Below are 25,461 nucleotides of genomic sequence, written 5' to 3'. Positions count from 1 at the left end.
TATAGGCCAGTTTACTTTATTTTATCTTTAAAATGCAGAAAACATTTCTGCACAACTGCAGGTGTAACAAAACTAAATTCCACAGTGCAACCTTGAAATTTGAGCAGGAGTCAGAGACTTTGGCCCAGTCAGACATATGGCTCATTAAAGCAGATCCGTGCTGTAGGCAGAATATGCAACAGAAGTTCTCTAATATGTAAACATTAGCAAACCATTTGAGACAAGCATTACAGCTGGAGATCTCCTTTCTGAAACCGCTTAGGAATCCCACCACAACAACAATGCTGGTCCCTCCTTTTTCCTGGAGTAATGTTCAAGTGGAGAACTGAAGTTGGGCTGAAGACCACTGCAACTGGGATTAAAGCTTAGAAACGTGTGTGTTTCTGTAATGTTACTACAGTTTGACAGCAAGAAATACATTCACAAATCGCTTTTGAAATGACCCAATGAACAAGCAATTCAATCTTACATTTAAATCTACTAGTGGCATTTATGTGACATCATTGTAATAAAACCACTGTCAATTAAATGAATACACACTCATTGAACCTCTCACTCATCATGTGTAGCTCCATTCTACACCAACTGAATCATTAGTTACCACATGCGTAAGAGGCCAACAAATTGTCAGAGCGTCAATACACATCGATCTTCATTTGACTGGTAAATGAAAACCAATCAAAAATAAATACAAAAAACAAAAAAAACCAACTAATTCAACATTATTCTGAATACAATAAAATACAATAAACAGAATCTTGTTAAGAATTAAATACCAAATCATTTCTCAAGATAGATAGTGTGCAGTAGAGTCAATATAAACACCAACAAAATATATGACAAAGAGAAGTATGTTTGCTTGAGTCTAGATGAAAAACAACAAACCCTTTCAAACGTTTGCAGAATTCATCTTGGTTGTGATGTGAACGATTGCTTTCTGTGGGTTTTATTTTAGTGTATGAATTTATAAAAAAGTACACACATATATTTCCATATTTTAGGCGAGATGATTGGCAGGTCAGAAATCAAATACATTTCAAATTTAATAAAAGTGACATATGAGGGATATTTTGTCTTAACTTAAGTCTTTGAATGACTTAATCGTCCTTCATTTGTCCATAGAAAGTTTAAAAGAAAGTTTATTAACTTGAGTTAATTTGCATTAAAATGTTAATTCTGCTGTTATTGATTTGTCCAGGATTTGTTTCTGACACAGAGCAGAATCCACCCACTGTGATGCACGTCTGTGTGTGACCAAAGTGAAGGCACATCAAAGAAAAGAGTGTGAAAGATTAAAAAGGAGAGACAAATATGTGTGTGTGTGCCTGCGCCTGTGCCTGTGTGTGTCTGCCAAAAACAAGTCAAGCAGAGATGAAGAATGAGGAGGCATTAAAAGAGCCAGGTGTTCAAAACAGAAACACAATACACACACACACACACACACACACACACACACACACACCCCTGTGACATGTAAGGTTGCTTTGTGCAGGGATGTGTGATGTGTCCACCCAGTTATGCAGCTCTGGATTTATTTCCATCCGAAGAACATTAAGTTCAGACTCAAACTTCTTCACTTTTCACGTTGACTTTGTGAGTGAAATTTTGTTCAGAATTACACTTTTTCTGTAAGTGTGTGATTCAAATACTCAGGCAGATCAGATTTGTATTACTTTTTTAGAATTTTAGTTTTAGTTACACGTTCACATGTACAACTCTAGATTAAATGATGGTGTTCTTCAGTGCTGCCCAAAATGTCACAGGGCCTTAGCTTCATTTATGTCACAAAGGATAGTGTGTAGTGCCTTCCTCCTTCCCTCTCTCACTCTGTATTATTTCATTCACTGGCTCACACTTCTCTCTTCCCTCCTCCTCCTCTTCCTCCTCCATTCCTTCCCTCGGACACAATCATAAATACAGAGGAAGAGAGGGAGGGATCTGGGATACAGAGATCCAGTATCTGCACTTGTGAATATTTTTGTATATCTGCACACCAGAGTGTACAGAAGTATTTTAATTTAGAGATGTAAATGTAGTAATACCACATTGAAAAATTATCTAGACTTAGAAAATATGTGTAATCTTTGTGGCAAAGAGTGGAGTTTAGTAAGAATGAAACAAAGAAGGAACCATGTAACCAAAATTCCATCATATCAATCATGAACATTTCAGTTATGGATTTTTGATGGATTTCCCACTTTCATGTCTTTCAGTTGCTGTGCTGGTTATTCCCACACACTATGAATGCAGCATACTCACTCCCCCAGGCGAAGAAGGAGGAAGGCATGTTGCCCCGAGACAGAATCTATCAAATCTTTGTCCAGACATTGCATTGATGGACACTCACAACAATGTTATTTGAGCCAAACAACAAGACATAGTCAATCCAATTCCATCTGTCCAAGATTCAAACATGGGAACATTTTGAAGTAGCTATTATTAAAATGCTTTCTAAATAGATGAAGGGATTTTAAATTTATTCTAGTTCTAGAGAGGACAGGACAAAAAAAAGGGGGGCGGAAAACAATGTAACAACAAGTCCCAAACCTGCTGAGGTTTAACAAGGGAGACACTAGCATGAAATCCCACTGCCACGGATGTCCACATGATACACAGATGTCACAGGTTAAGCTATTGTCACCAGTCTGACTCTGCAGGTCTCAGTAAGAGAACAGAGGACCGTTCCTTATTGCACAATGGCCTCAGGAATTATGCATTTTTTTGTGTTAAGATAATATGCAAGTGGAGATACCATATTAACATTATATGGGCTACGTGCTGTGTATTATTGAACACAAACGTCTTAGTTTAATTGACCTGAAAACATTATTTTACCTCCAATCAGCAAGTATCAGAGGATCAAGCAATGGTCTAGGGTTAGGGACTATTTCTTCAAAGGTTTTCAAAGGAAGTGAGCTTGAAGTTACAAAATAGTAAGAAAATTGATTGGACTGAGAGGCTTCATCTTTCTTTCGAATGTGGAAGTTTGAAGTGCTTCATTGATCAGCAGCCATGGGATCGTAGTGGCAGTGTCACATCCGTTACTTTCATAGGGTGTCTCCTTGCGTATCATTGCTTGCATGTACACATCCAATGGCAACTGCACAAATCTGTTGATCTTATTTTATAGTCAGTTTCAGCAAACCAGCTTTTATTATTGGATTTTATTTTAGTCTGCACTTGTTTGATCTTTCTCTGCGCTCCTGTTTTTGTGTCTTTATCTTCTTCCGTGCAGGTAGACAAAGGGAATGTAGTTCAACTTGTTGAACTAAATTTGTCACACATGCTTCCTCTCCTTTTCCTTCTCCTCTTTTCTTCCTCATGTATCAGACACTAGTTTCTTTTAGCAGTTTTTTTTGCATCTCTTGCCCCAAGCTGCATTGTTTCTGTCTTATCCAATCATTTCCCTCTAAATAAATGCCAATATATTTTTGGTGTAAGTGTGGTGTATTCATACAGTAATACACTTTAAAATGTTAATTTACACTGTCTTTTTTATTTATTGTATCTTTGTAATGAACGCATTGTTTTTCATTGACTGCAGCTGACAGTGTGGTTCTGGTGCATGTACGCGCGTGCGTGCGTGCGTGCGCAGGTCTGTGTCCTCCAGGCTGTAAAGGCTGATTTGGGCAACTGAGAGTCTGAGAGTAGTCTGCACTTGCATGTGAGAGCAAAGCCATTGGCAGGATAAACACAGCAGTCACTGCAAGAACAAACCAGCAAATAATGGTTTTATCACCTACTTTTTGACATATGCACACAGGCACGCACTTCATCAGTTGTCTGAGGTGCTTGATGATTATGTGTGAAACAATATCCCTTTTTTTTCTTCTTTTTTTTGGTTTGTCTTCTGGAGTTTATATAGTCTTTGGCCTGGCCAAGACCTTGTAAGACTAAAGATACTATATATCTATATATATTGATATATTTAGGACTAAGACTAAATATACTATAGTATACCCTACAAGGTCTTGGCTAAATAAACTCCAGAAGACAAACCAAAAAAAAGAAGAAAAAAAAGGGATATTGTTTCACACATAATCATACAGCACATCAGACAACTGATGATATGAATACTGATGAAAAAAGAAAAATATATATATATATACCTCCAGTTGGAACTACTGACTAACAGATGTTTGCTTTGAGGTTAGATACACTCTTACAGACTCCCACACACTCATTTTGCTTTTGAATATCATATATATAAAGTTTAAGGCAAATGTACGCTGTGATGAGTTGATGATCACATTTGTGTGAACAGACTAGTTAACAAGTCACTAATAAAAGCCAGTAGTGTTGTAGCAGATGTCAGCTAGTCGTGGCCAATATCACTGTAGCAGCATCACTGATCTAAAGTATATACATTGATAGAAACCTGTGTTAATTTGCTTAATGAGGCTTAAAACATTACAGCAAAAATGCTATACTTTAACACTGTCCACACATTTCTTCAACTGAGTTGAAGCATTTGTATCTTTTCAACTTTTCAACTTTTGAGCAAATTCAACCTTGATTCATGTTAGAAGTTATAATCATAATCACCAGCTGTCTCAGAGTAGAGCAGACCTTCAGCTCTGTGTCCAGGTGTTTTGTCCAGCAGTTCAAGAGGACCACTTACAGTAATCATCATATTTTTCTTTTTTTTGCTTATTAAAATTTGAAGAAGTGGTTGATGATCATTCTTATTTTAAGAGCCATTGTGAGAAAAGAAAACAAACATTGGTTTGATGAAAGGATTGAAATGCTACTTTATGTTCTTCGTGTCATTATGTTAGTGAAAAGCTCTTCAGATTGTCATCTAATGGGGAATATATCAACAAAGTGGCAAGAAATATACTGAAAATGAAAACACTGCAATTATGTTGTCTGCAATTCACCATAAGATATCAGTACTAGGAACTATTCTAACCCCTGTCATAATACAATGACGTCATTGTGCAAGTTTGTGAAAAATACAAATCAATTTTCTACTTAAAAGAAAATGTCGCCAATTTTGCTGATGGCATCAACATTTTGTTTTGTTGCTTAGAAACTTGAACACAATGAACGGATATCTCCAGGGCAAGAAATAAATAAATGAAAGAATAACGCTTAAGAGAGAGAGAGAGAGAGAGAGAGAGAAAGAGAGAGAGAGAGAGAGAGAGAGAGAGAGAGAGAGATGATAATGTTGTCATTGCGATCTGGAAGTTTGACAGAAAAACACATCACAATAAATTTAATAGTTTTGTTGCATTCAGGCCAAAAGGGAAAAAAATGCCATTTTAAGTACCACACCTTGTTAAATGTATTATTCATTATTATTATCCTCCACATACACATGTTCCGTCTACACGGCAAGTGTTTTGATGAATGACAGAAAAGACCAGCTTTGTGTTTGTCTAATGACAAAGAGATGTCATGTTATCCCTCATCAGGTTCTTGAGATATCCAGCTAAGACAGAAACAGATTGAAAACAACAAATTCAGACACCAGCATGACATCAGAGAGTCAGCGTTGAATCAATTCAGTTGCAGGGCTTCCTGAGGCAGTGCAGTATTGATCAAGCCTTCAGTAATTATGCAATCAGAGGAGCAGTGGAGCAATGCTGCTGATGTTTAACATTGAGCATATCCAAGCCGCTATATATGTTTTAGTTTTTGCATGATACAGCTGGCTATCTGTTCTTGTTTTTGTTTTACCTGCTGAACATGTCATTTGCATTTTGCAGTGGGTGGGTGGGTGGATTGGGTGGGGGTGGGGGGTGGGGTTGTATTATGGAATAATACAGAATGCCATGTGGTCTCTGTGAAAGAAACAAGCCGAAAGGCATTCTGCTGAATTATTAAATGAAGAATCATGTCACCTTATTTTGAATCTGTCTATATGGAGCTGCCAGAGTTTTCACCTGTACTGCAAAGCCCCGAGTGAATGTCAGGGTGGTATACAAAATGATGCGAGGGACAAGTCTGTGTGTGCATTTGTGTGTGCAATATTTTATAAAACCGAAAGCAGCAGATAAATGTCACATCTTCTACCAGCTGATCAGTGTGAGCAATATTATTATCTGAGAAAGGAAAGTAGAGATCTGTTTGCATGTGAGTGTGAGATAGTGAGAAAGAGAGAGTTGCATCAACATCAGCTCTCTCTAAATCCTAAGACAGACAAAATAGCATTTTTTGATGCACACACACACACACACACACACACACACACACACACACATACACACACACACACACACACACATACACACACACACACACGCACACACAGAAAGAGAAAGCAGTACCATTGCGCATTCAGATGTCACTAAATGTCAAGGTATCACATCGATTGATAGATTGTGTTTGGTTTGGTCTCTGATGAGACACCTGGCTCCCAACCTAAAAAAAGACTTTCAGGGGCATCAGTGTTAGCAGACACGAAAATGTACAATGTGAAACCACAACTTTTGGTATTTTACACATCGGCCTTCAGTGCTTCCTCCCAGGATTGAACTGCCTTGGAATAACCTCCCCATGACCCCAGGGCTACAGGCTCCTGTCATCTGCTGTAACCACCCCATAGTCACGGTTACAGTCACCTTTATCAAATTAAATAAAGTGTTTTGAGACTTACCATACAGTACTTGCAGAGACATTAACACATGGTGACTGAAACTATTGAAAATACGAAATTGTAAAAATATAGTTTTCTGATTCTGACATACACAGTATGAGCTCGATGATTCCCATCAGCTTTCTGTTTATTTTGTATCAGCAGCTCAGTCTTGCTTTTGAAAAATTCTCTGGAATTCTTCAGGAATTGTGTGTCTGTGTGTGGCCTCACACAGATACTGGTTTGTGTCTGTTATATTGATTATTCAGTTCATGTCCATACAGCACTGTCTATTCATTCCATTTTTAATTTGAGTCCTTACTGTCAGTTGTGATCTTGATTTGAATTATCCTTTTCATTCATCATTCCTTTTTGTTTGTTTGTTTTTCCTTTTGGCTGTATTCTTCCATAGGTTCTCCCATGCCCTCTCCCTCCTGTCCATCATCTGTCATTGACCAACACACATCACAACCTCGGTCAGCCCATCCACATGACAACTCGCTGGTAGGAGACACACCAGAGCCAGACTCAGAGGAGGAGGAAGAGGAGGAGGAGGACCACGAAGAGTATGCAGCCCGATTGTACTTACCTGTAACAAATGGTAAAGTGACTCAAATAACTAATCCTCCTAATCTGAGCTGGGATTATACTTAAATAATAACACAGCACTGTGCCGCAGTGTTGTTTCTGTCCCATTAATCCGGGCTTCATTCAAGAGAGAGCAGGATTTATGCAGAATATTAAAAAACGTCTGTGTGCTGTTAAGCCTTTTTCCAAGGGTGAATTTTAGAAAATCTAGTGGATTAGGTAAATTAACTTTGAGTTGCCGTGTTTTTAAAATATCCTGCAAACATTTTTTATACATTGCCCCAATAAATAATGATTTTGGTGGACAAATTAGGAGCATCAGCAAAACAATATGATTATTTAGACCATATTGTTCAAATCTGGGTACATCAACACTCCATTAGCACCCATGTTACTGTCTGTGTGGCTGTAACTGCCTTGTGTGAATAAGATCACACAGACTGGATTTATGTGGAAGTCACATTCTTAACCCCTCTATCCAAAAACTTGTTGCAGCTGTACAAAAGCATTGGCACCACTCATGTGTGCATGCCCAGAATATTAGAAAACTCCCTGATTTTGCCATTTTCTTGTCAGCTAAGCGGGCATCCAGACAGAACAGGCAGCCTGTAAATGTCTGGGTCTCCAGCTCATATATTTAGCCCAGTTGAATTCATTCCAACTTCCCTCCTTTGTTCCTTGTTGTGGTCTGACTGTGTTTTATACTATGGAGTCCACTCCATGAACTGCAGCTGTTGTTTCATGTTTGTTTGTTTCTGATAAATGTTCACATCCTTTATGACACTTGGCAGACTGGGTAATATAGCGGCTTGAACTTTTGATGACTTGCAATGTGCTGCCAGCGGTTGTCCTCAACAGATCAGCTGTTCCTGGGAGTCAAACTACTTTCTCCATCTCTGTCATTGTTTCTTTCAGACTAAAGCTTTCTATTTGACCTTTTTTAGGCCTCCGTTGTTCCACACAAAAGCCTAAAATCAAATGTTCTCTTGGAGAACAATTGACAAATATTACTGAGAGAGATACCTATGTGTCTGTTGGTAGGTGGTAAATGTACTTTTGATGACTATTTCCCTGTGTGATTTGCAATGTCTCACTCTGTTTTGTACACAAATCAGCTCTAGTGTGAAATGAGAGCGTGACATTCAGCAACCTAAACATCATACAAACTAATTGGAACCGTTTCAAAACACACTTAACTCAACTTCCTGTAACTGTCGATGCCAAGTGAGTTGTAATCCATCTTCTGAATCATTTCATTTGAATGTTCTGATCCCTCAGACTGAAGGTTTGCTTTATGAAAGTTTGGCTTTCAGAGTGATTCCCTGTGAGGGGCTTTGTTATGGTGGGAGAGGTTAAGCCGTAGCATTGGCTGCTATCTTGTTTTTGCTGGGACCCCTACATAAGAAGAATACATTCCTTCTGGTCACAAATGATTTCTGTAAGTGGACTTCTGTCCAGAGCATTAGTTGTGATTGTGTTTATCTGCAGTGTGGTGTTCATGGCTTTCAGTCCTTTTATCAGCAGCCATGACCTCAGCATTGGCTTGTGAATCACCTGTGGTTGTTGGAACTTGTTCTGGACCGAGATGAGGTTTCTAGCAAATCTTGGCTTAAAAAAAGCTTCAGTGGTTGTGGGTCTGAGTTGGGTTAGACATACAAAGCTTGAGCCAATGTACCCAGCCAATGTTAAATGGATCATGGATGAATTTGAGTATGGGAACAGGATGAAAGATGTGCTGGGCGTGACCTTGTGGTAAAAGCTCCGTAAGACTCCAGTTAACCGAATGCCTCTCAGATGTGACTCACTTCAGCGTTTAATTAAAACTCAATTACACCAGTCCGTCATAACAAGTGCATGTCATGTTTTGTCTGATAACTCCTCAAATAGACTGATTGATTGAAGAATCTATTTCATGTATGGGTCTTCATTTCAGCTTTGTAACTGTTCACGCTGTTTTTCATCCTCGTTTCAACATCAGTTCCTCTCAACAATAGTGAACACTGATGTTTAGGCAGCTGCAGATCTCCATCACTTGCCAGCAGTGTTGCTTTTTAACCACAGAAACTTTTCTATAAACCCAAGCAGATATTTTTAGCTTGGGGACTTGAATCTGGATGTCGTCCACAGGTTCTGAGTTCACATTTTATTTTCTGCTACCCACAACATCCCAGACATGGGGAGGTACTCTCTGATAGACTGGGAATTAATCACACTGGTCATACAAATAGTGTGAGCGTGTGAATGACTAGCCAAATTGCCTCAGTAATCAGTCCCTACCACCAGTGTTTTTATATCACAAATGTGAGCCAATCACCATCTCTCTATCCAATACTCTGGGTGGGTCGGGTCTCTGGCTGGGATGTCCTCTCTTTGTTTTTTTTTTGTTTCTCTCTTCTCTCCTTCTCTTTACCACAGCCTATGATGCAGTTTGTACTACCCTACATTGGTGTTTGACATCATCCTGTAAAAACTGTATTTACCGTATGAGATCATCGCATCAACATCACTGATGCCATCCTGGACTCTGCGTCCACACTACTGTGCCATGTTCTCACAACCTCCAGCAGCCGTGGCTTGTGGCTGCTTCTATTTCAATCTACTAGAACCTCATGTCACTTAATTTACCTCAGGGTCTACGTATACATTTTAACAACAACAATAGTAACAATAATACACTACTATTTTAGATCAGTGTTGCCCAAACAAAAAATAAAACCATTATATGTTGCTGTTTTTTTATTGTAATGCCCAGATGTTGCTGTGTAGCCTCTTCACCATTCTTGAGGTGCAGTTGAAATGCAAACAATGAATGCCGAAGCTTGAGTTAGTTCTTGGGTTTCAATCTGGTCAAAAAGTTTCAAATGTCCTTCCAAACGCTTATTTGACTAGAAGTTGGCTTGTTCTCTCAAGGACCCACTCTGATCATCCTGGTGATGAAACCTTAGTCTGGCTGCTTTAACCGCAGGGGCCACAGCGGCTGTTTTTGGTCCAAATCAGAGAGCTGATCTGAGACCTGTTTGCCTGTAGAACTTGACAAGCAGCAGATCGAGCCTGGTGTTGGCTGGTCAGTGACCCTGGATCAGTCTTCTTTTAGTTTGGAGTGGGATAGAAAGCAGACTTTGATGGTTTGAAGAAAGGAACTAAGGCAACCACAATTAGAATCAGATAAATTGTGCGTGTGTGTGTGTGTGTGGGGAGGGGGATAAAAGTGAGGAATAATGGGGGAGTTGAGTTGGCTGGAAGTAGAGGGAGAAATATAGAGACAGCTGCAGGGAGTAATGGAAATAAAGAGACAGACAGACAGACGTCTCCTCATATATACATCCCCATCTAAACGTAATCAGAAACAGCTCTGGAACGGGGACATGATGGCTCAAAGATTCTGTGTGCGTATGTGTGTGTGTGTTTGTAAGTGTGTAAGTGTGTGTGGTCCATTTTCCCTAAAGTCAACACAGCCTGACCTAACCAGCCAATGTTCAGCCAAACATCTAAAATATCACTCTCACCACTTCCTGCACTTCTGAGACACGTTCTCCTTTTTCCTTTACCCCGTTCATATCACCCTGTATCACTCCCTCCACTTTCTGCTGCTGCTGCTTTCAGAGGAGAAGTCACATTTCTCGCTCTTGAACAAGCTTTATTTTCACCCTGTCTGTACAGAAGGGGAAAAGAGAAGTTGAGAGGGGAAAGCAAAGCCAGGCTCTCCCCTCAGAATGTGTACATGTTCTTTGGCTGTTTACTAGTTAGAACCAGGTGCTGTGTGAAGCTTCAGACTGCATTTTTTTCCAGTCCATGAAAGTAGTTTCTGAAAGAGTGACAGCAGCTCTGCCTCAGTGTCCTACATGGGAAATGGGTTTCAGAGTCAGTGAAAATGGGAAAGAAATATTCTGCAGACTGGCCAAACATCTATTGACAAAGCCATAAAGGCACATTTATGGCCAGTGCAGGACACCTTTCACCATGTCAGGAGGCAGCAACATCAGATTTAAAGCAGGCATTTGGTTTGACCTCATGGGTGCTGTTTTTCATAGCACTGTTTAACAAATGGTGCAGTGTGACGTTTTCATCTCGATTCCTTCTCTGTCCTGACCAAAGGCAACAGGCCCAGATGTGAGTGAAGATCAAACAGCACAGTATGATTCCTATGTCAAGGATGACCAGGATTTACACTGGTGGTGTAGCAGGCAGCCAGATGTGCCCAGGGAAAACGGCAAAAGCAAATGACGCCATAGGTCGCAAGAGTCAAAGCAGGAAGTCGTGTTACAGACAGATGTATGACTTGCACGCTAATGATTTGGTCCTGTGTACCAATATTGTGTGTTGCCTTTAACTCACCTGGACCTTAAAAGGGACATATTCTTGCATAGTTTCAAAGGTTGAGGTGGAACCCTGTAGAGATGCATATGGTAAGAGAAACCCATCAGTGGAAGGACCTGAAAACTTCACATTTGAGTAGCCCTTTACTTCTGTGGCATGTTGAAATCTAAGTGTAACTGGACTAACTCTACACACACCCGTTATGTATGAGGCCAGTGAGTAAGTGTTTTAGTTTATTCACATAAACCTAACCTAGATGCTCAAGATGCTATGTGTTGATATTAAATAACTTGAAAAACATGACAGAACATGAGCTTTTAATTCCAACAGGTTTTTTAGTCTGAACGTACTCCAGATGAGTCTTGTGCTAGACATCACGTTTCATTGCTTTCACTGGAACATAACCGGGTAAGATTGTGCAAGAATAGCACAAAATATATGCACCAACAGATATTGTAATATGCTAGCTCGAAAATGGCAAAGCCTTTAATATTCACCAGCACTCACTGAAAGTAGGCAAAACTGTGTGAGTGTTTTTTCTCAATTTCCATGCAGCATGATTCATGAAAACCTTTTTTTTTTTAATGTTTAAACTCAACTGTGCTACGAGCCACAATAGAATGTGGAAGCACCTTAGCAGATATAAAGCTTTTGGCTGTGGAAGACTTCACAGTTAAAGTCATGAGAATCGTCACTGCTTCTAGTTCAGCAGCTCTGCCTTTGAAGAGGAAGAAGCTGCTGCAACCCGATACTATGTGTTGAAGCAGAACAACTACCCTCCTGCAGCTGTGCATGGCGTCTATGAACACTGCTCTATGCCTTTTTGCATACATTTTTGGAGGATGTGCAGTTTCCCAGACTGGAGATCAGAGCAACTTCTTCAGTAGTTTTCTGCTTCGTATTATTGCTGCGTATTATTAGGAAAAGGTTAGTGCAGTTAAAAATAGAAGATGGGAAGAAAACAAATCTTACGCCTCCAGTTTTGATGACATAAGAGTGCATTATCTGTTCATACTTGAATAATATATGGGTATTGGGTTTACATCCCTAGTAGTTTAGCCTGCTTTTCATTCACCACTACACCACAGGGGACACACAGTGATTAAAGAATGTGTGTGTGTATTGTCCCCAAAATTGGTGCTGAAACTGACACACACACACACCTTTTAGATGCAAAACATTGACACACGTCCCCTTTGTATTGCGCCAGAGATACAGCTATTGTTCAATTGAGCAGATTTTTAGAGCGCACTATGAAAGAGGTACTGTGTGCATCTGTGCGCTGAGATGCCAAATGTTATCTAACAATAGAGAAGCTGCACGTTTACCTCCCTCAAACAGGCATCCACACACAGATCGCAGTAGTAGTGGGCCTTTCCACCTCTCAAACTAAAGCTCAGAGTTGGAGGAGAGGTTGCACCATCATTTATTCCTCCAGTTTTCTCCTTGTTGTCCACCAGTACTCCTGTGTCAGTCTGAAGGATTTAGCATAATTAACTTAACAAACACAGTGAATTGTTGATGATAATGACATATCATTACTGAAGCGTCATGACAACCAGAAAAAGCAAACTGGCAAATACTTCAACATGCCCACAATGTTGTTCTGCACATTTACTTGCTGATAGTGAGGAGAGCAGGGCCGGTCATGTTCCCAGCTGGCGTGTTTGGGATCTGGGATCAAAGTGTTTAGCCTGGTTGGGTGACGCTTTAGAGAGCTCTTATGCCCTGTGCAAACCGTCTGACAACAGCATGCCTATTAGTCACTATGCACTATGTATTTGAATCTTTTTAATAAAAATTCATTTAAGAATTAGTGTCAATTAATGACATTAATTTCCATTAAAAAATCTGTGCCCCCGCACAGTTTCAATTTAGTGGATGATTTATTAAGAGTAAACTCTCTCTCTCTCTCTCTCTCTCTCTCTCTCTCTCTCTCTCTCTCTCTCTCTCACAATGGATCGATCATTGTATTTTACATTGGTGTACCTCACCAAGCCATCTTTAATTATGTGTTTTATATATTTATAAATATATATATATATATATATATATATATATATATATATAATTATGTAAGTTAAATAAGTCCTCATTTCTAGTTTACTTTTTTTATTTTATATTCCACGGTTGTTGCCATGTTGACTGAAGCCAAAAAAAGTTGGACTCTGTCATCATTCATCGTAAGGGAAATTAGTTACTTATTTTTTTCTGATTAACCTCCCAAAACTGCTTGAAAGACTATTCATATGAAAAAAAAAACTGAAAGGAAATAGAAATGCTGATATTGCTATAAGAACAAAAGATTACAAATAAGAAGCAGCAGCAGATGGATCGATATTCTTGTTCAGAAACACTCACTAAGAATGAGAACAGCCGCTGGAACGGCAATCTAGAAGTTAACGCCTGCTTATCAAAGACGGTGAATCAAAGACACCATTTCATTTGCGACAGCCATGATCAATGAGCGGTAGACAACTATGTGCATACATTTGTATGCTCTCCTTCCATTTTTTTGCAGTTCCTCTGGAAAAATCTATATGGCCATACATTTTTCTCCAACTTGTCTGTCTGCATCAGTTGTAGCAAATCCCGACAAACAAACAAAAGTTTATTGCAGATTGTATTAGTCACTAAATTGGAATCATATCTCATTCTGTGATTCTTTCAAAATGGCTAAATTGTTATTGCAATTGCTGTAACTGCTGGGGTCTTTATGTTGCTGGATCTCCTTTGACTTGACATTTTTTTCACCTTATTTACATTTTTCATGCAGTTTCAAACATATATGCATTATGTTGATTTGCAACACATTTTTTATTCCATAAAAACTTTTTTATAAAATGCTGTTATTCATGCTACATTTTGTCATGGCTTGAAAATGTCCACTATTTCCACTTCAATCCCAATTGTATCCTTCCTTAAGAAAATGATGTGGTACTGATTCACTCTGTAATACAGTCAAAGTGTATGCAATCAAAAAGACTACAGCTGAAGTGAAGGTCAGTATTGACTTCCTAATGTATATGGTTTTTAACCAACAAAGGCAGTATTTGTTTTAAGATGAGTGAACACACAGCGCAAGACCTCTCTGCTCCTCTATACAAACAGTTTGTCTTTTGTCCCCAGAGAGAGAAAAGACGCCGAAAATTCTCCCCTGTCCAGCCTTTAGATGCCTCAAAGACGCCGAGGCTATCATCTGCAAGCGGAAAAAGCTACAGAAAAAAGACAAGGTTCTTTTTAAACGGCGGAATGACGCCAAGGCTTATCGACAGAGACTCCACTGAAAGCAAAGGGAGGTCAGAATGAGATGGAGAGAGACGTGAATAACACTTAGTGCTTTTTACTTTAGGACTAAGTAGGCAATTCTCCTCAACACCAGAACTAATCAATGAGTTACTGAAAGGAGGGAGGGAGAAGAGGAGATATAGAGGGTGAGAGGGAGAAAGATTTCTCCTCTCCACCAGCACCAGAATCAATGTGGAAGACAGTGGGAAGAGATTGGGATTGAGAGAAGGATGAAAAGATTGAACGAAAGGATGGCTGTTGACACTAGGATGAATCGATGAGTAATAGATAGACAATGGAAGAGGACAAGGGGCTTAAAAGGGCACCGTATGACAAGAATTTCTTTGGAAAAGAAGAGACTATCAGTCAATCATTGATCAGGGTAATGAAGCTCAGGGTAGAGTTTGATGCCTGGGTTTAAGCCTCTTTCTCTCTCACACACACACACACACACACACACACACATGTACTCAGAAAAAGCCCACAGAGACACAACTCAGATCTGAAGTTGGTCGCCTCAATGGAGTCTTTTAGCTTAATCAAATGAAGCAGACTCTATACGTCTATAAACACACACACGGATGGAGGAGCAACAGAATATTAGTGGAATGGATTTGCTCCAAGCTGTCAGCTGATCATTTCTGCCATTTGTCCTCATCTTCATCACCACTCAATGAACTACTGTTTTTGCCTCAAACAATTATTTAATGAATTCACCTAAATGCTTAATCTTTGCCGTACAATCAAACTGAGGAGCATTTTACATTTAAGTCTGACTTTTCTGTGATGTGAAAATGCCTTCATGTCATTGAAGGATTATGTTCCCTGGTGGATATAAAGCAACAATGCAAAAATAACTGTAGACAGAGCTGGACGTTAGTGGTATGCAGGTGTGCATGTGCGTGTGAGTCAGAGTGGCATACATACTCTGACAATGGGTGCCATGGAGAGACTGCAAGAGCAGCACATATTTATAAAGGCTTGATGGTTCAGATAATTATGGCGAGAAAGTAGGCAGAACAGATGAAAGCGTAAAGGAGCAAAAGCAAAGGCAGACACAGCAGCTCAGAGGGCCGCAGTCTTCCATACTAACGACTCAGCCAAGATGAGAGAGGAAAAGAGAGAGAGAGAGGGCACTGAGGGCTGACTTGGCAGCCTAAAATGAATGAGGCAACGAGGGTGAGAGGGATAGAGAGGGAAGGGTGGGCTAGATGAGGGGTCAGTGCACTGGTACTACAATAAGGAAAAGAGAGAGAGAAGTGATGAGAGGCTGTGAATAGGCTGCAGCTGCCGATGCTGAAGGACCGAGAGGAGAGAGGATAGCAAAGCCAGAGAAGAGGTCAGATGAAGAGGATGGCAGGAGGGAGGGGGAGGAGAAAGGAGAGATAGAGACGGATGAAGCCAGAAAATGGAAAAGATGGTGTCAAATCCACCAAAATAGAAGAGAAGGGGAGATAACAAGTATTTTAACAAACAGGAAAGTAGTTTCTTCTACTTTTGATCAGAATCGTTTTAGGGAGACTGAAGAAAAGGGAAAAAATACAGATACCCTCTTTGTTTCCTCCTCCCTGTTTTAACTTCTAGTCCCTTCTTTTCAGTTTCTTCTTATGGTCCCCTTCTCTCTATTACGATTAAGTTCTCATTGCCTCACCTTCTCAACCAAATTTAATTTATCATCAGAAACCATCAGCAAAATCACTTTTTCAAGATAATGTAATTCATATTTTTTATTCATTTAAACATTCTATCTTTACCTTGTTCAAAGGACTAAACCACTTGTAGAGACGAGACATGACCTCATTCACTCTCCTCCTGTGCCCATCAGCTTTGCATGGTGACAATAGGACCAAACAGACCCAAGCTGGTAGCCCTAATCCTGATTTTCTGCTATTTTTGACTTTGGCCTCATGGTTCATTAGCCACAGGCATTGTTCAGCTGAAAACAAAAACGCCATATTCAACAGGCAGCACTTTAACAAGACACCATCCATTAATTGTTCAAAGAGAGAAGCAAAGAAGACGTTCATTTGGATGAAAGTGTTGCTGATTATTTATGGGGATGAGTGACAATTTTGTTGAGAACTATATTATCCAGAATCCTGTGCACTGGGTAAAAATGTCCTATTCTTAATGTGTATGGGGGCGGTGTTCAGCTGCTGTGGAAGGACTGACTCATCTGCTCTTCAGGAGACTGGACTGTTGTTCTTTTCATGTAGTAACTGTGCACTGATTAATAACATGCTCACCTTCTCAATCAGGTTTATTCTCTATTTGAACTCTGTATATAACTGTGCACACCTGCTACGCAATCGATGTTGGTCACATACTTTCTTGGATACTTTTTAACTTTTCCACACTGCAGTTCAACTGTTTTTGCTACTGGATCTTTTTTTATTTTTGGTTCATACTGAAGGCACACCAAACTGTTAGCCAATTGGCTGAAGCAATGTTACAGCAAATGTACAGACGTCTGTGCAGATGTCTGAGCTGCTACATTACACGTTCAATAATACATCACTAGTGTGACAAAGTGATCTGAGGTTGCAACACTGCAGACTAGTTGCTCTCTATTTTTTCCAATGGTGATCTGTAAGGTATCGAGACATTCAGTCCCACTTCAGTCTTTACACTTGTCGTGTGAAAATATCAGTTACCAGCACAATACCACCATCTCGTCACGGTAACATAAACATGGTAGCACAGTCCAGAGATATCTTTGGTGTGGACTGCAGTTAAAATCTGTTCAGGGTTCACTTGTTTGGAGTGAATGTAGTGTTCAGAGCTGTGCACACCACACAGGGTCAGTGTGAAAGCAGCCTTAATGTCAGTGTGAAAGGATTAAAAACCATCACCTGTTGCTGCATTGCTAATGCGACAGCCGTCATGCACTGATATATTCAAGTCAAATCCTGGCCTAACTGGCGCTGCTGCACTATAGTGCACCAGTGTAGCCCAAATGGCCACTTTAATTACATGTAGTGAAATCCCTTCCCAGGCCTGGTTGTGTCTAAGAGGATTACTGTGTTATTATGGTCTCACAGTACAGACTGTCAGTCTTGGCTGACCTAGTGTGTTGTGTCCCCTCTTTCCACCCATTGTGTTTTCATTTCATGCCTTTCTCTTCCTTCTTCCACCCCTCCCTTCACTTTCCCTTAATTCCCTCACCTGTCACACTTTTTCCGAGTTCTGCCTTGCACCTTCCATCTTTTCTTCTCTCCACACTCTGTGTATTTTCAGATGCAGTGGCCATGAAAACGCTGATTTAACAGCAAAAGAGTTCAGGAACAGGAGTCACACAGAGGGTTGTACTGCTCACTATTTACTCCCTCCTGGCCTCAAACACTACATTTCAACATTTCAGGCCTATCAATTGCTATGTTTCTACTAACATTCTAATATCTAAATATTTCTATAATGTTCTACTAACAGTGAAGTGAGATTGCAACTAACAACAATAATAATAATAATTTTGCTACTTTCTAAAAGTCAAACTTTTTAAAATGTTTTAAATTTTGGATTGACAGGACATTGCCCATATTTTCTGTTTCCAAATTAATTAATTTTGAAGAAAATCAATTCAATCAAATGCAGTGTAGTGTGTAAGTAAGCAATCTGTTTAGTTTCAAGATGCAGATAGGTATGAAAACAAATTTAGTGGAAAGAAAGGGTTAAGAAAAATGTAACTTAACTGATTTATAATGTCATTTAACTTTTTCCACTTCTTTATAATACATTTTATAATCTGATGATACAATTACTTTTGGTTGCTGCAGTTTTAAGGCTGGTTAACATGTGGTTACTATGGTGTTCAAAGTGTTTTTACGGTGTTGGTAGGTGGTAGTTGTGCTGGTCGCGCTTGCATGGAGGTTGCCCTGGCAATCTGGGTGATTGTTAGATGATAGCTAAGTGGTTGTTAGTAGTGTTTGAGGTGGTTGCTATGTGGTAACTATGTGGTTGCCATGGCAGAGCATTTGCAGGGTTGTTTTGTAAAGGTTCTGAGGGGTTGCTAGGGTGTTACTGATGTACAACCATAGATATAAATGTATATATAGCCTAATATTGACATTGTATTGCAGTATAGATCTTCTATTACACACGTCTTCTTTTCTCTTTGTTACTGCTGCACTGTGGGAGCTGTTGGGAAGCTGATCTGAGGGTTGCAGGATACATTGTTAGAAAACATCCTCAGCATTACCTGTAACAGGAGGAGGTATTTTTGTCAGCAGTTTGTCCCATACATTTTTCTGCTATTTGCTGCTAATGTTTCTCCCAAGGATACAATTTCCATTTTACACTGATATTCTTATCTGACCTAGATGTCAATTTAAATAGTATTTGTTTAACTAGTTAACTGAGCCCAATTTTCATTCCCAGATGCTCCAAGTCTGATGCATTTTGAGATTTTTTAAAAATACGACACAACTCGTGTTCCATCATGCGTTACTTGAAAAAGTAGCACGATTAAACTTCAATGTTATATTGTCATGTATTACTGCGACACTAAAGTTGAGAATAAAATTCATCCTTGAAAAATGAATGAACCTGTAAATCTATAATAAGAAAATGTTTACCTGCTTCAATCCAGTGGAGCCACATTTCTCTGGTTTGGTTTACCAGTTTTTAGTCGTATATTTTATTGAAGCAAGCATTTGACAGTGCACATACAGTAATAGGACATTTTGGAGATCGTCTTTCATACAGAAATAGGGGGGATGGAGAGAAAGATAGAGAAAAGGAAAGAAGGTTGTATAATTATTGTTATGGTTGTTGTTGTTTAACTTTTTCCCCTGAGGTAAAATAGGCAATATGAAGTACAAGTAGGTTGAAATAGAAACAGTAGGAAGCCACAGCCACTGAAGGTTGAGATAAAATGGCACAGTAGTGTGGACGCCGAGTCCAGGATGGCATCAGTGATGTCGATGCGATGATCTCATAGGTACAGTTTTTACAGGATGTTGTCAAACAGCAGTGTAGGCAACTACAGATCCAGGCTTGGGTGAAGAAAAGAAGAGAAGAGAAAAACAAAAAACAAAAACAAAAACAAAAACAAAGAGAATAAATCCCACCCAAAGACCCAACCCAACCCAGCAGTCACACAACCCCACCCTGGCCCGTCTGGGATATAAAATAAAATGAAAAATAAAAAGAAACTGTCGGTGTTCAGGTTTTCAGTCATTGGTCTGGCATAGCCTGTAGATCCGTGAAGTAAGGAAGAGATGGTTGCCATCTTTGATAGAACTTCATCAGTGTGACCCCTCATAGTGTACTCAATATTCTCAAGTTTAAGAAAAAACATCATATCCCTCAGCCATTGTGCAATAAAAGGAGGAGGGAGGGATTTCCTATGCAGAAGCAGGCGGTGTCTAGCAAGCAGAGAGGTGAACATGATCATTTCCTTTTGCACAGTGTTAAATTGGAAAAAACATGTGGCTTAGGTTACAGTGAGGATTCAAACATCTCTTCCATTTGTCCTCTACTTCTGTGTACGATTTGGCCAATCTAGATTTAGAAAAATGGACCCTGTGTACGACCTTAAACTGGATGAGAGCGAGACGAGCACAGGACTAGGCAGTATGTAGATTGTGTACATAATCTACATAATTATTCTCTGCTTCATATCTCTATCCTGGTCTCCTCATGCTAATTATACATGTGGTACTTTGGGCTAATCAATTGAGGTTTCTGAGTTTATCTGGTTGAGCTGTGAAAAAGGCACCAGCTTCTCTCAAGGAGTTTCCTCGCTAGTCCCTTATTTTCTTGCCGTGCTGAACCTGCCTGTGGAAGTTTGTATTAATGATGTGTTTTACTCGTAAGATACCATTCGTGCTTAAAATATACACTACCAGTCAAAAGTTTGGACACACCTTCTCATTCTCATTCTCTTCTCTTTTCTTCTCTTCTCTTCTCTTCTCTTCTCTTCTCTTCTCTTCTCTTCTCTTCTCTTCTCTTCTCTTCTCTTCTCTTCTCAGTCCAAACTTTTGACTGGTAGTGTATATCACAAGGTAGACAATAGAATACAAAGCAGCAGAGATTTGACATAAATAGTACATTTATGAAAGAAATTCAAATGTCTAATATAAAATACAGTTCTAATTCAAAGCAAGATGAAAAGGTCTGTCATAAAGAAAGGAAGTCTTACAAAAATATCCATATACCCCAGGGAGAAGATTCTAGACATTTGAAGCATAGTGTGTGTGTGTGTGTGTGTGTGTGTGTGTGTGTGTGTGTGTGTGTGTGTGTGTGTGTGTGTGTGTGTGTGTGTGTGTGTGTGTGTGCCAAAACCCAAGTTTGTCTGGTTATATTTGTATCTGGTTATATTTTCATCTTCTCTCATAAAGTCTTCTATTTCCACATTTCTACAGTTCTACTGAATCTGTTCAGAATCTGACCAAAATATACAAATCTAGTCATCTAGTCATCTTGAAATTGACTTGACATTATTTAGTTTCGTGGTAGATTTTGAAATTGGTCACCTTCAAATTAAAGGCCCAATCAGATGAGATGACATGAAGACACTTGGTTGAGCCAGCTGAAAAATGTGCTCCATTCTTACAGTTTGTGTAGGTCTGAACACAGTGATCACATTCACAACAACCGCACTTTTGAGGAGCACAAACAAATTCTATAGCAGTTTGTATGTGGTGTGAATTTTTGGACAGTTTTTGGAGACTGTGTTTGTATTCAGGATTCTTTGTCACCTGAAGTGCGATCAGGGTGACTGCTGGAGGGCCTTTTTGTTTCTCTGACACCTGATGCCTTTTTGTCTGATGAATTCTGTTGTTTGTTCTGATGTCTAAGTGCTGAAGCCGAGGCCTGAGGATGTCCTGAACTGTTAATGGTATGATGGTTTGTGGACCATCAGACATTGGCGGGATCCAGGTTTTCTTGGTACCCAGATACTAAAATTGGACCAGTGAGTCCTGTGGTCACAATGGAGGCTGCAGTGGCACAATATCTCTAAAGGCTTCTAAATTCCAGGAGAAATTGCTGCATTTGAAAAGTTCAGTTGGACAAAAACAATCCAGCGAACATTGTGACTATCCTTGACCAGAGTAAATGTAGGAGGGCAAAGTGAACAGAATAGCAGCACAATTTATAGTTCTTCTCTGAACTTTTTGCCTTTCTTTTTCCCCACAGAAATCTTTATCATTGAGTGCATTAGTTCTCTGTCTTTTTGCTTTTTAAAGCTTTTATTTTTTGTCATTCTCTATCTTCTTGTTTTTATGGAATAAATAGTAGTATTCTATGTTGCTATAATATGTGCTGCAAAACTTTCAACCTGTGTAACTCCAGTGTGACCTCCTAAAGCATTAACAGCCAGCCTGCTTGGCCTGTAATTTGACATTGGCTAAAAACCATCTGGAGAGAAATAACAGAGACATGGTTAGTATTTATTATCTTTGTAACCGTGTAATTTTAACTCTGTCCCGGTGGAGCAATCCCACCTTCACAACACCTCTTTTCCTGTCCTTTTTTTCCTCCTCCATCTCCCTGGTGTGGGTCATTGAGCAGAGAGTGGTACTCTGCTCCTGCATGCCCCACAAAAGCAGCTCATGTCTGGGGAAAGAAGGCAGCCCGGCTCCTCTCTCTTGGCAGCAAGTCCAGAGGTGGAATGAGTTTTCACGCTTGGAAGGCCGCGAGTCTTAACTCTTCTGCTGACCTCTTTCGCTGTGTCCATGAGTCTTTCACTTTGTCCGGGATCGTCTCTCTCCCCTTGTTTCTTTTTTTCCCCTCTCCAAATCCCTCACTCCTGCCCTCTCTTCCCGTCCCTTTGTCTTTCTCTTTGCCTCTGTCTCTTTCCATCCATGTTGTCTTTCTGAACTCCTTTGGCCATTGTTATTGCTTCCGAAACTTTTAATTGACTTCTTGTGACACCTCTTCTGCTCTCTGTTGCCTCTTTTCTTCTCTGCTTGTTCAATTTTCTATCAACACTGATGGAGTTTAACACAAACCCCGACCTGAGTTTCAATTTGGCTTACTTCTCTTTTCTTCTTCACTTTATCTGTTGTTGGTTTTTCCTCTGAACTTTCGACCGACTCAGTGCTTCATGATCATTTCTCACAGTCATTTGCTATTTAGTTTTTTTGTTGCATTATTTGTCTTTCAGCATTAATGTCATTTCATATTCTATTCGACTCCTCTTTACAAGCAGAGAGGAGAGTATTCAGCAATTGTTCTGATAAAAAAAGAATGACTTCATTATTAAAAATAAAGAAATAAATCTTTTCAAGAAGAATCCATTACACTGAATAATATTGTTGAGAATAATGATTTTAAAATGACTGTCTGGAAATTAATAATGAGCAGCCATGCTCGACACATTAGATTTGTGTCTCTATGCACATAATGAAAGAGAAATGAACCTCTTTCTTTCTTTCTTTCTTTCTTTCTTTCTTTCTTTCTTTCTTTCTTTCTTTCTTTCTTTCTTTCGCCATGTAAAGAGAGCAAGCGAGACAGCAAACGAAACACCTCGCCTCTGCTTCACTGAGATGTCAATTTACTATCCAATACTCTCACAGAGAAATAGATCCCTCTCTCTCTCTCTATCTGTCTCTCTCTATCTCTCATCCACTGTGTGCATGTGTGTGTGCCTGTGTGTGTATAACTCGGTCATGACACCATGTTCCACACAGTCAAATGTTGGAATAATTCCCTGCCTGAGGGATCAAACATTTGCTTCAAAATGTTTGCTCTGTTGTACTGAAACAGTGTGGCAGCTGTGTTTGAGTGCTTGTACATGTACGTGTGTGTGTGAAAAAGATGGAGACTCAACAGAGGCTTTTTTTTAACATATACTGAATACTCAATACCCAAATGATACCCATGCATGTTTGTGTGTGTGCGTGTGCGTGTCTGTGTGTGGGTTTTTTTGCTTTCACAAGCCAAAACTTCTACTTCTGCGTTGTAAAGAATTTTATTGTGCAGCTTGTTTGGTGCCAAACCCAATATAAAATACTTTACACTTCTGAGGGTTGTATCCTTGCATGTATTAGAGTAAATGAGGCACAGGCTGACAGATTCATGTGTGTTTACTGTAAATGGAGTCGTGTATTTGCCTTCACACTGATATGTGGTGGGAGGTGAAGCTGACAGGGAGCAGCTCTGTTTAATAGTGGTGTGTCAGTTTAACTAGAAGGGATTAATTTGTTTCCACAAAAAGCTCCTGGTAATAGATTTGTTCAAAATTAATTTGGGGAGAAGTGACTGGCTTTGTGTGTGTGTGTGTGTGTGTGTGTGTGTGTGTGTGTGTGTGTGTGTGTGTGTGTGTGTGTGTGTGTGTGTGTGTGTGTTTGTGTGTGTGTGTTGTGTGTGTGTGTCTTTTATACAGTGGACCATTTGTATAGATACATGAGCACTCCGCTCATAGCATTCTGCTTATAGTGGCATTATTTGTTTGTGTTTGAATGTGTTAACAGGACTATTTGATGCATATTCTTACTTTCAACTCATTTGTCCATCTAGCTTGGTCTCCACTAATGGATCTCTATTAATCAGGTTAAGATATTGTGTTTATTTTAGATGTTAAAACAGGCAGAAATATGAGGAATAAGAGAAAAGGATAATCTAACACTCATGTGGAAACAGCAATTTTAACACCCAATAGTTCAACCCTTTATTGTTCTTAAGTTTTTATAAATTTTCTATCAGAAGCGTGATAGCGTGATTGTGTTTTCTGTTGTGCTTTTCACAACAGAAAACACAACTTTTAGGTGCATCAGGCAATGAAGTCCAGTTCAAAACTAGATTAAGCTGATCTGTTTCTCCAAAATTCAATTAAAACAATTAGTCTTTTATATGTCAAATGTCCTAAAACCATCAAACGTTGTTGTTAGAGGGAAAACCACTGGTCATATTTAATGGCAGTTATACTCCAGAGTAACCCTGCCCCAGTTCAGGAGGACACAGCTCATTAAGGTGTGTCCTTAATAGGACCTACTGTAAAAGGTGAACCTGGCTCTCCTCCCCAGAAGAGAATGTTTAAACTCACAGGACCAAAACTAATGTTGCGTTCAGACACTCCTCATTAACTTGTGTAGTCAAACATCCAAGTTTATCACCTGCAAGTTGCCCTCTAATGGCCGACAAAGTCTTAAATAACTGCCATTACTTCCAGAGTGTAATTGTTTACTTTAAATGTTGATGTTTAGTATCAACAAGGGAAAAATAATATGTGTTGTTCAAAAAATCCTGAGGCACACCTCGCAAACTTTTGTTGGGGGGGGTCGCGCTTCGAACTTTGCGCTACCATTGAGCGCAACACTTTTGTTGAGGGGGGCGGGGGGGAGTGCGCGCTTCGAAATTATCAATCTTCCAGTCTGTCTTGCGGGCCGGATCAACCGGATCGGCTCGCGGACTATTTAAGTGAAGTTGGATAATTTCCCACGGCACCCCTGACGATCTCTCACGGCACACTAGAGTGTCGCGGTACACCGGTTGAAAAACACTGCATTAGATGATGACTTTCTCTTACAATTATCTAGACAACTACCTAGCTGCCAATACCTTGGAAGTACAATGTGTGTATGCATGTGACATTTCCAGATTGATGAACACTTCAAATTTCAATCCACTGAAAATGACAAAGTGGATTTATTGGACACTGCATAGACTACTGGGGAATTCATTCAAAGAACGTGTGTCTTTTTTCAAAACATTTTGAAGTAGTGCCCTCTGGTTGGCCTTAAAGA

General features: G+C 39.6%; 1 protein-coding gene across 1 annotated transcript in view; it reads left to right on the top strand.

Moving 5' to 3' along the window:
* LOC142996739 (teneurin-3-like) overlaps positions 1 to 25,461 on the top strand; it is a 187,811-nt gene that overhangs the window by 29,330 nt on the left and 133,020 nt on the right. The window contains exon 2 of the mRNA XM_076147792.1: positions 6,993 to 7,181. Within this exon, the coding sequence (XP_076003907.1) occupies positions 7,001 to 7,181 (181 nt within the window). The 5' untranslated portion in view covers positions 6,993 to 7,000. The remainder of the gene's footprint in view (positions 1 to 6,992; positions 7,182 to 25,461) is intronic.

This window comes from Genypterus blacodes, unplaced genomic scaffold (genome assembly GCF_046128005.1).
Source record: "Genypterus blacodes isolate CSIRO-AG114 ecotype Tasmania unplaced genomic scaffold, CSIRO-AGI_Gbla_v1 ptg000039l_1, whole genome shotgun sequence".
Lineage (NCBI taxonomy): Eukaryota > Metazoa > Chordata > Actinopteri > Ophidiiformes > Ophidiidae > Genypterus > Genypterus blacodes.
The sequence above is the reverse complement of the archived record's forward strand: the minus strand, read 5'-3'. Positions and strand labels throughout refer to the sequence as shown.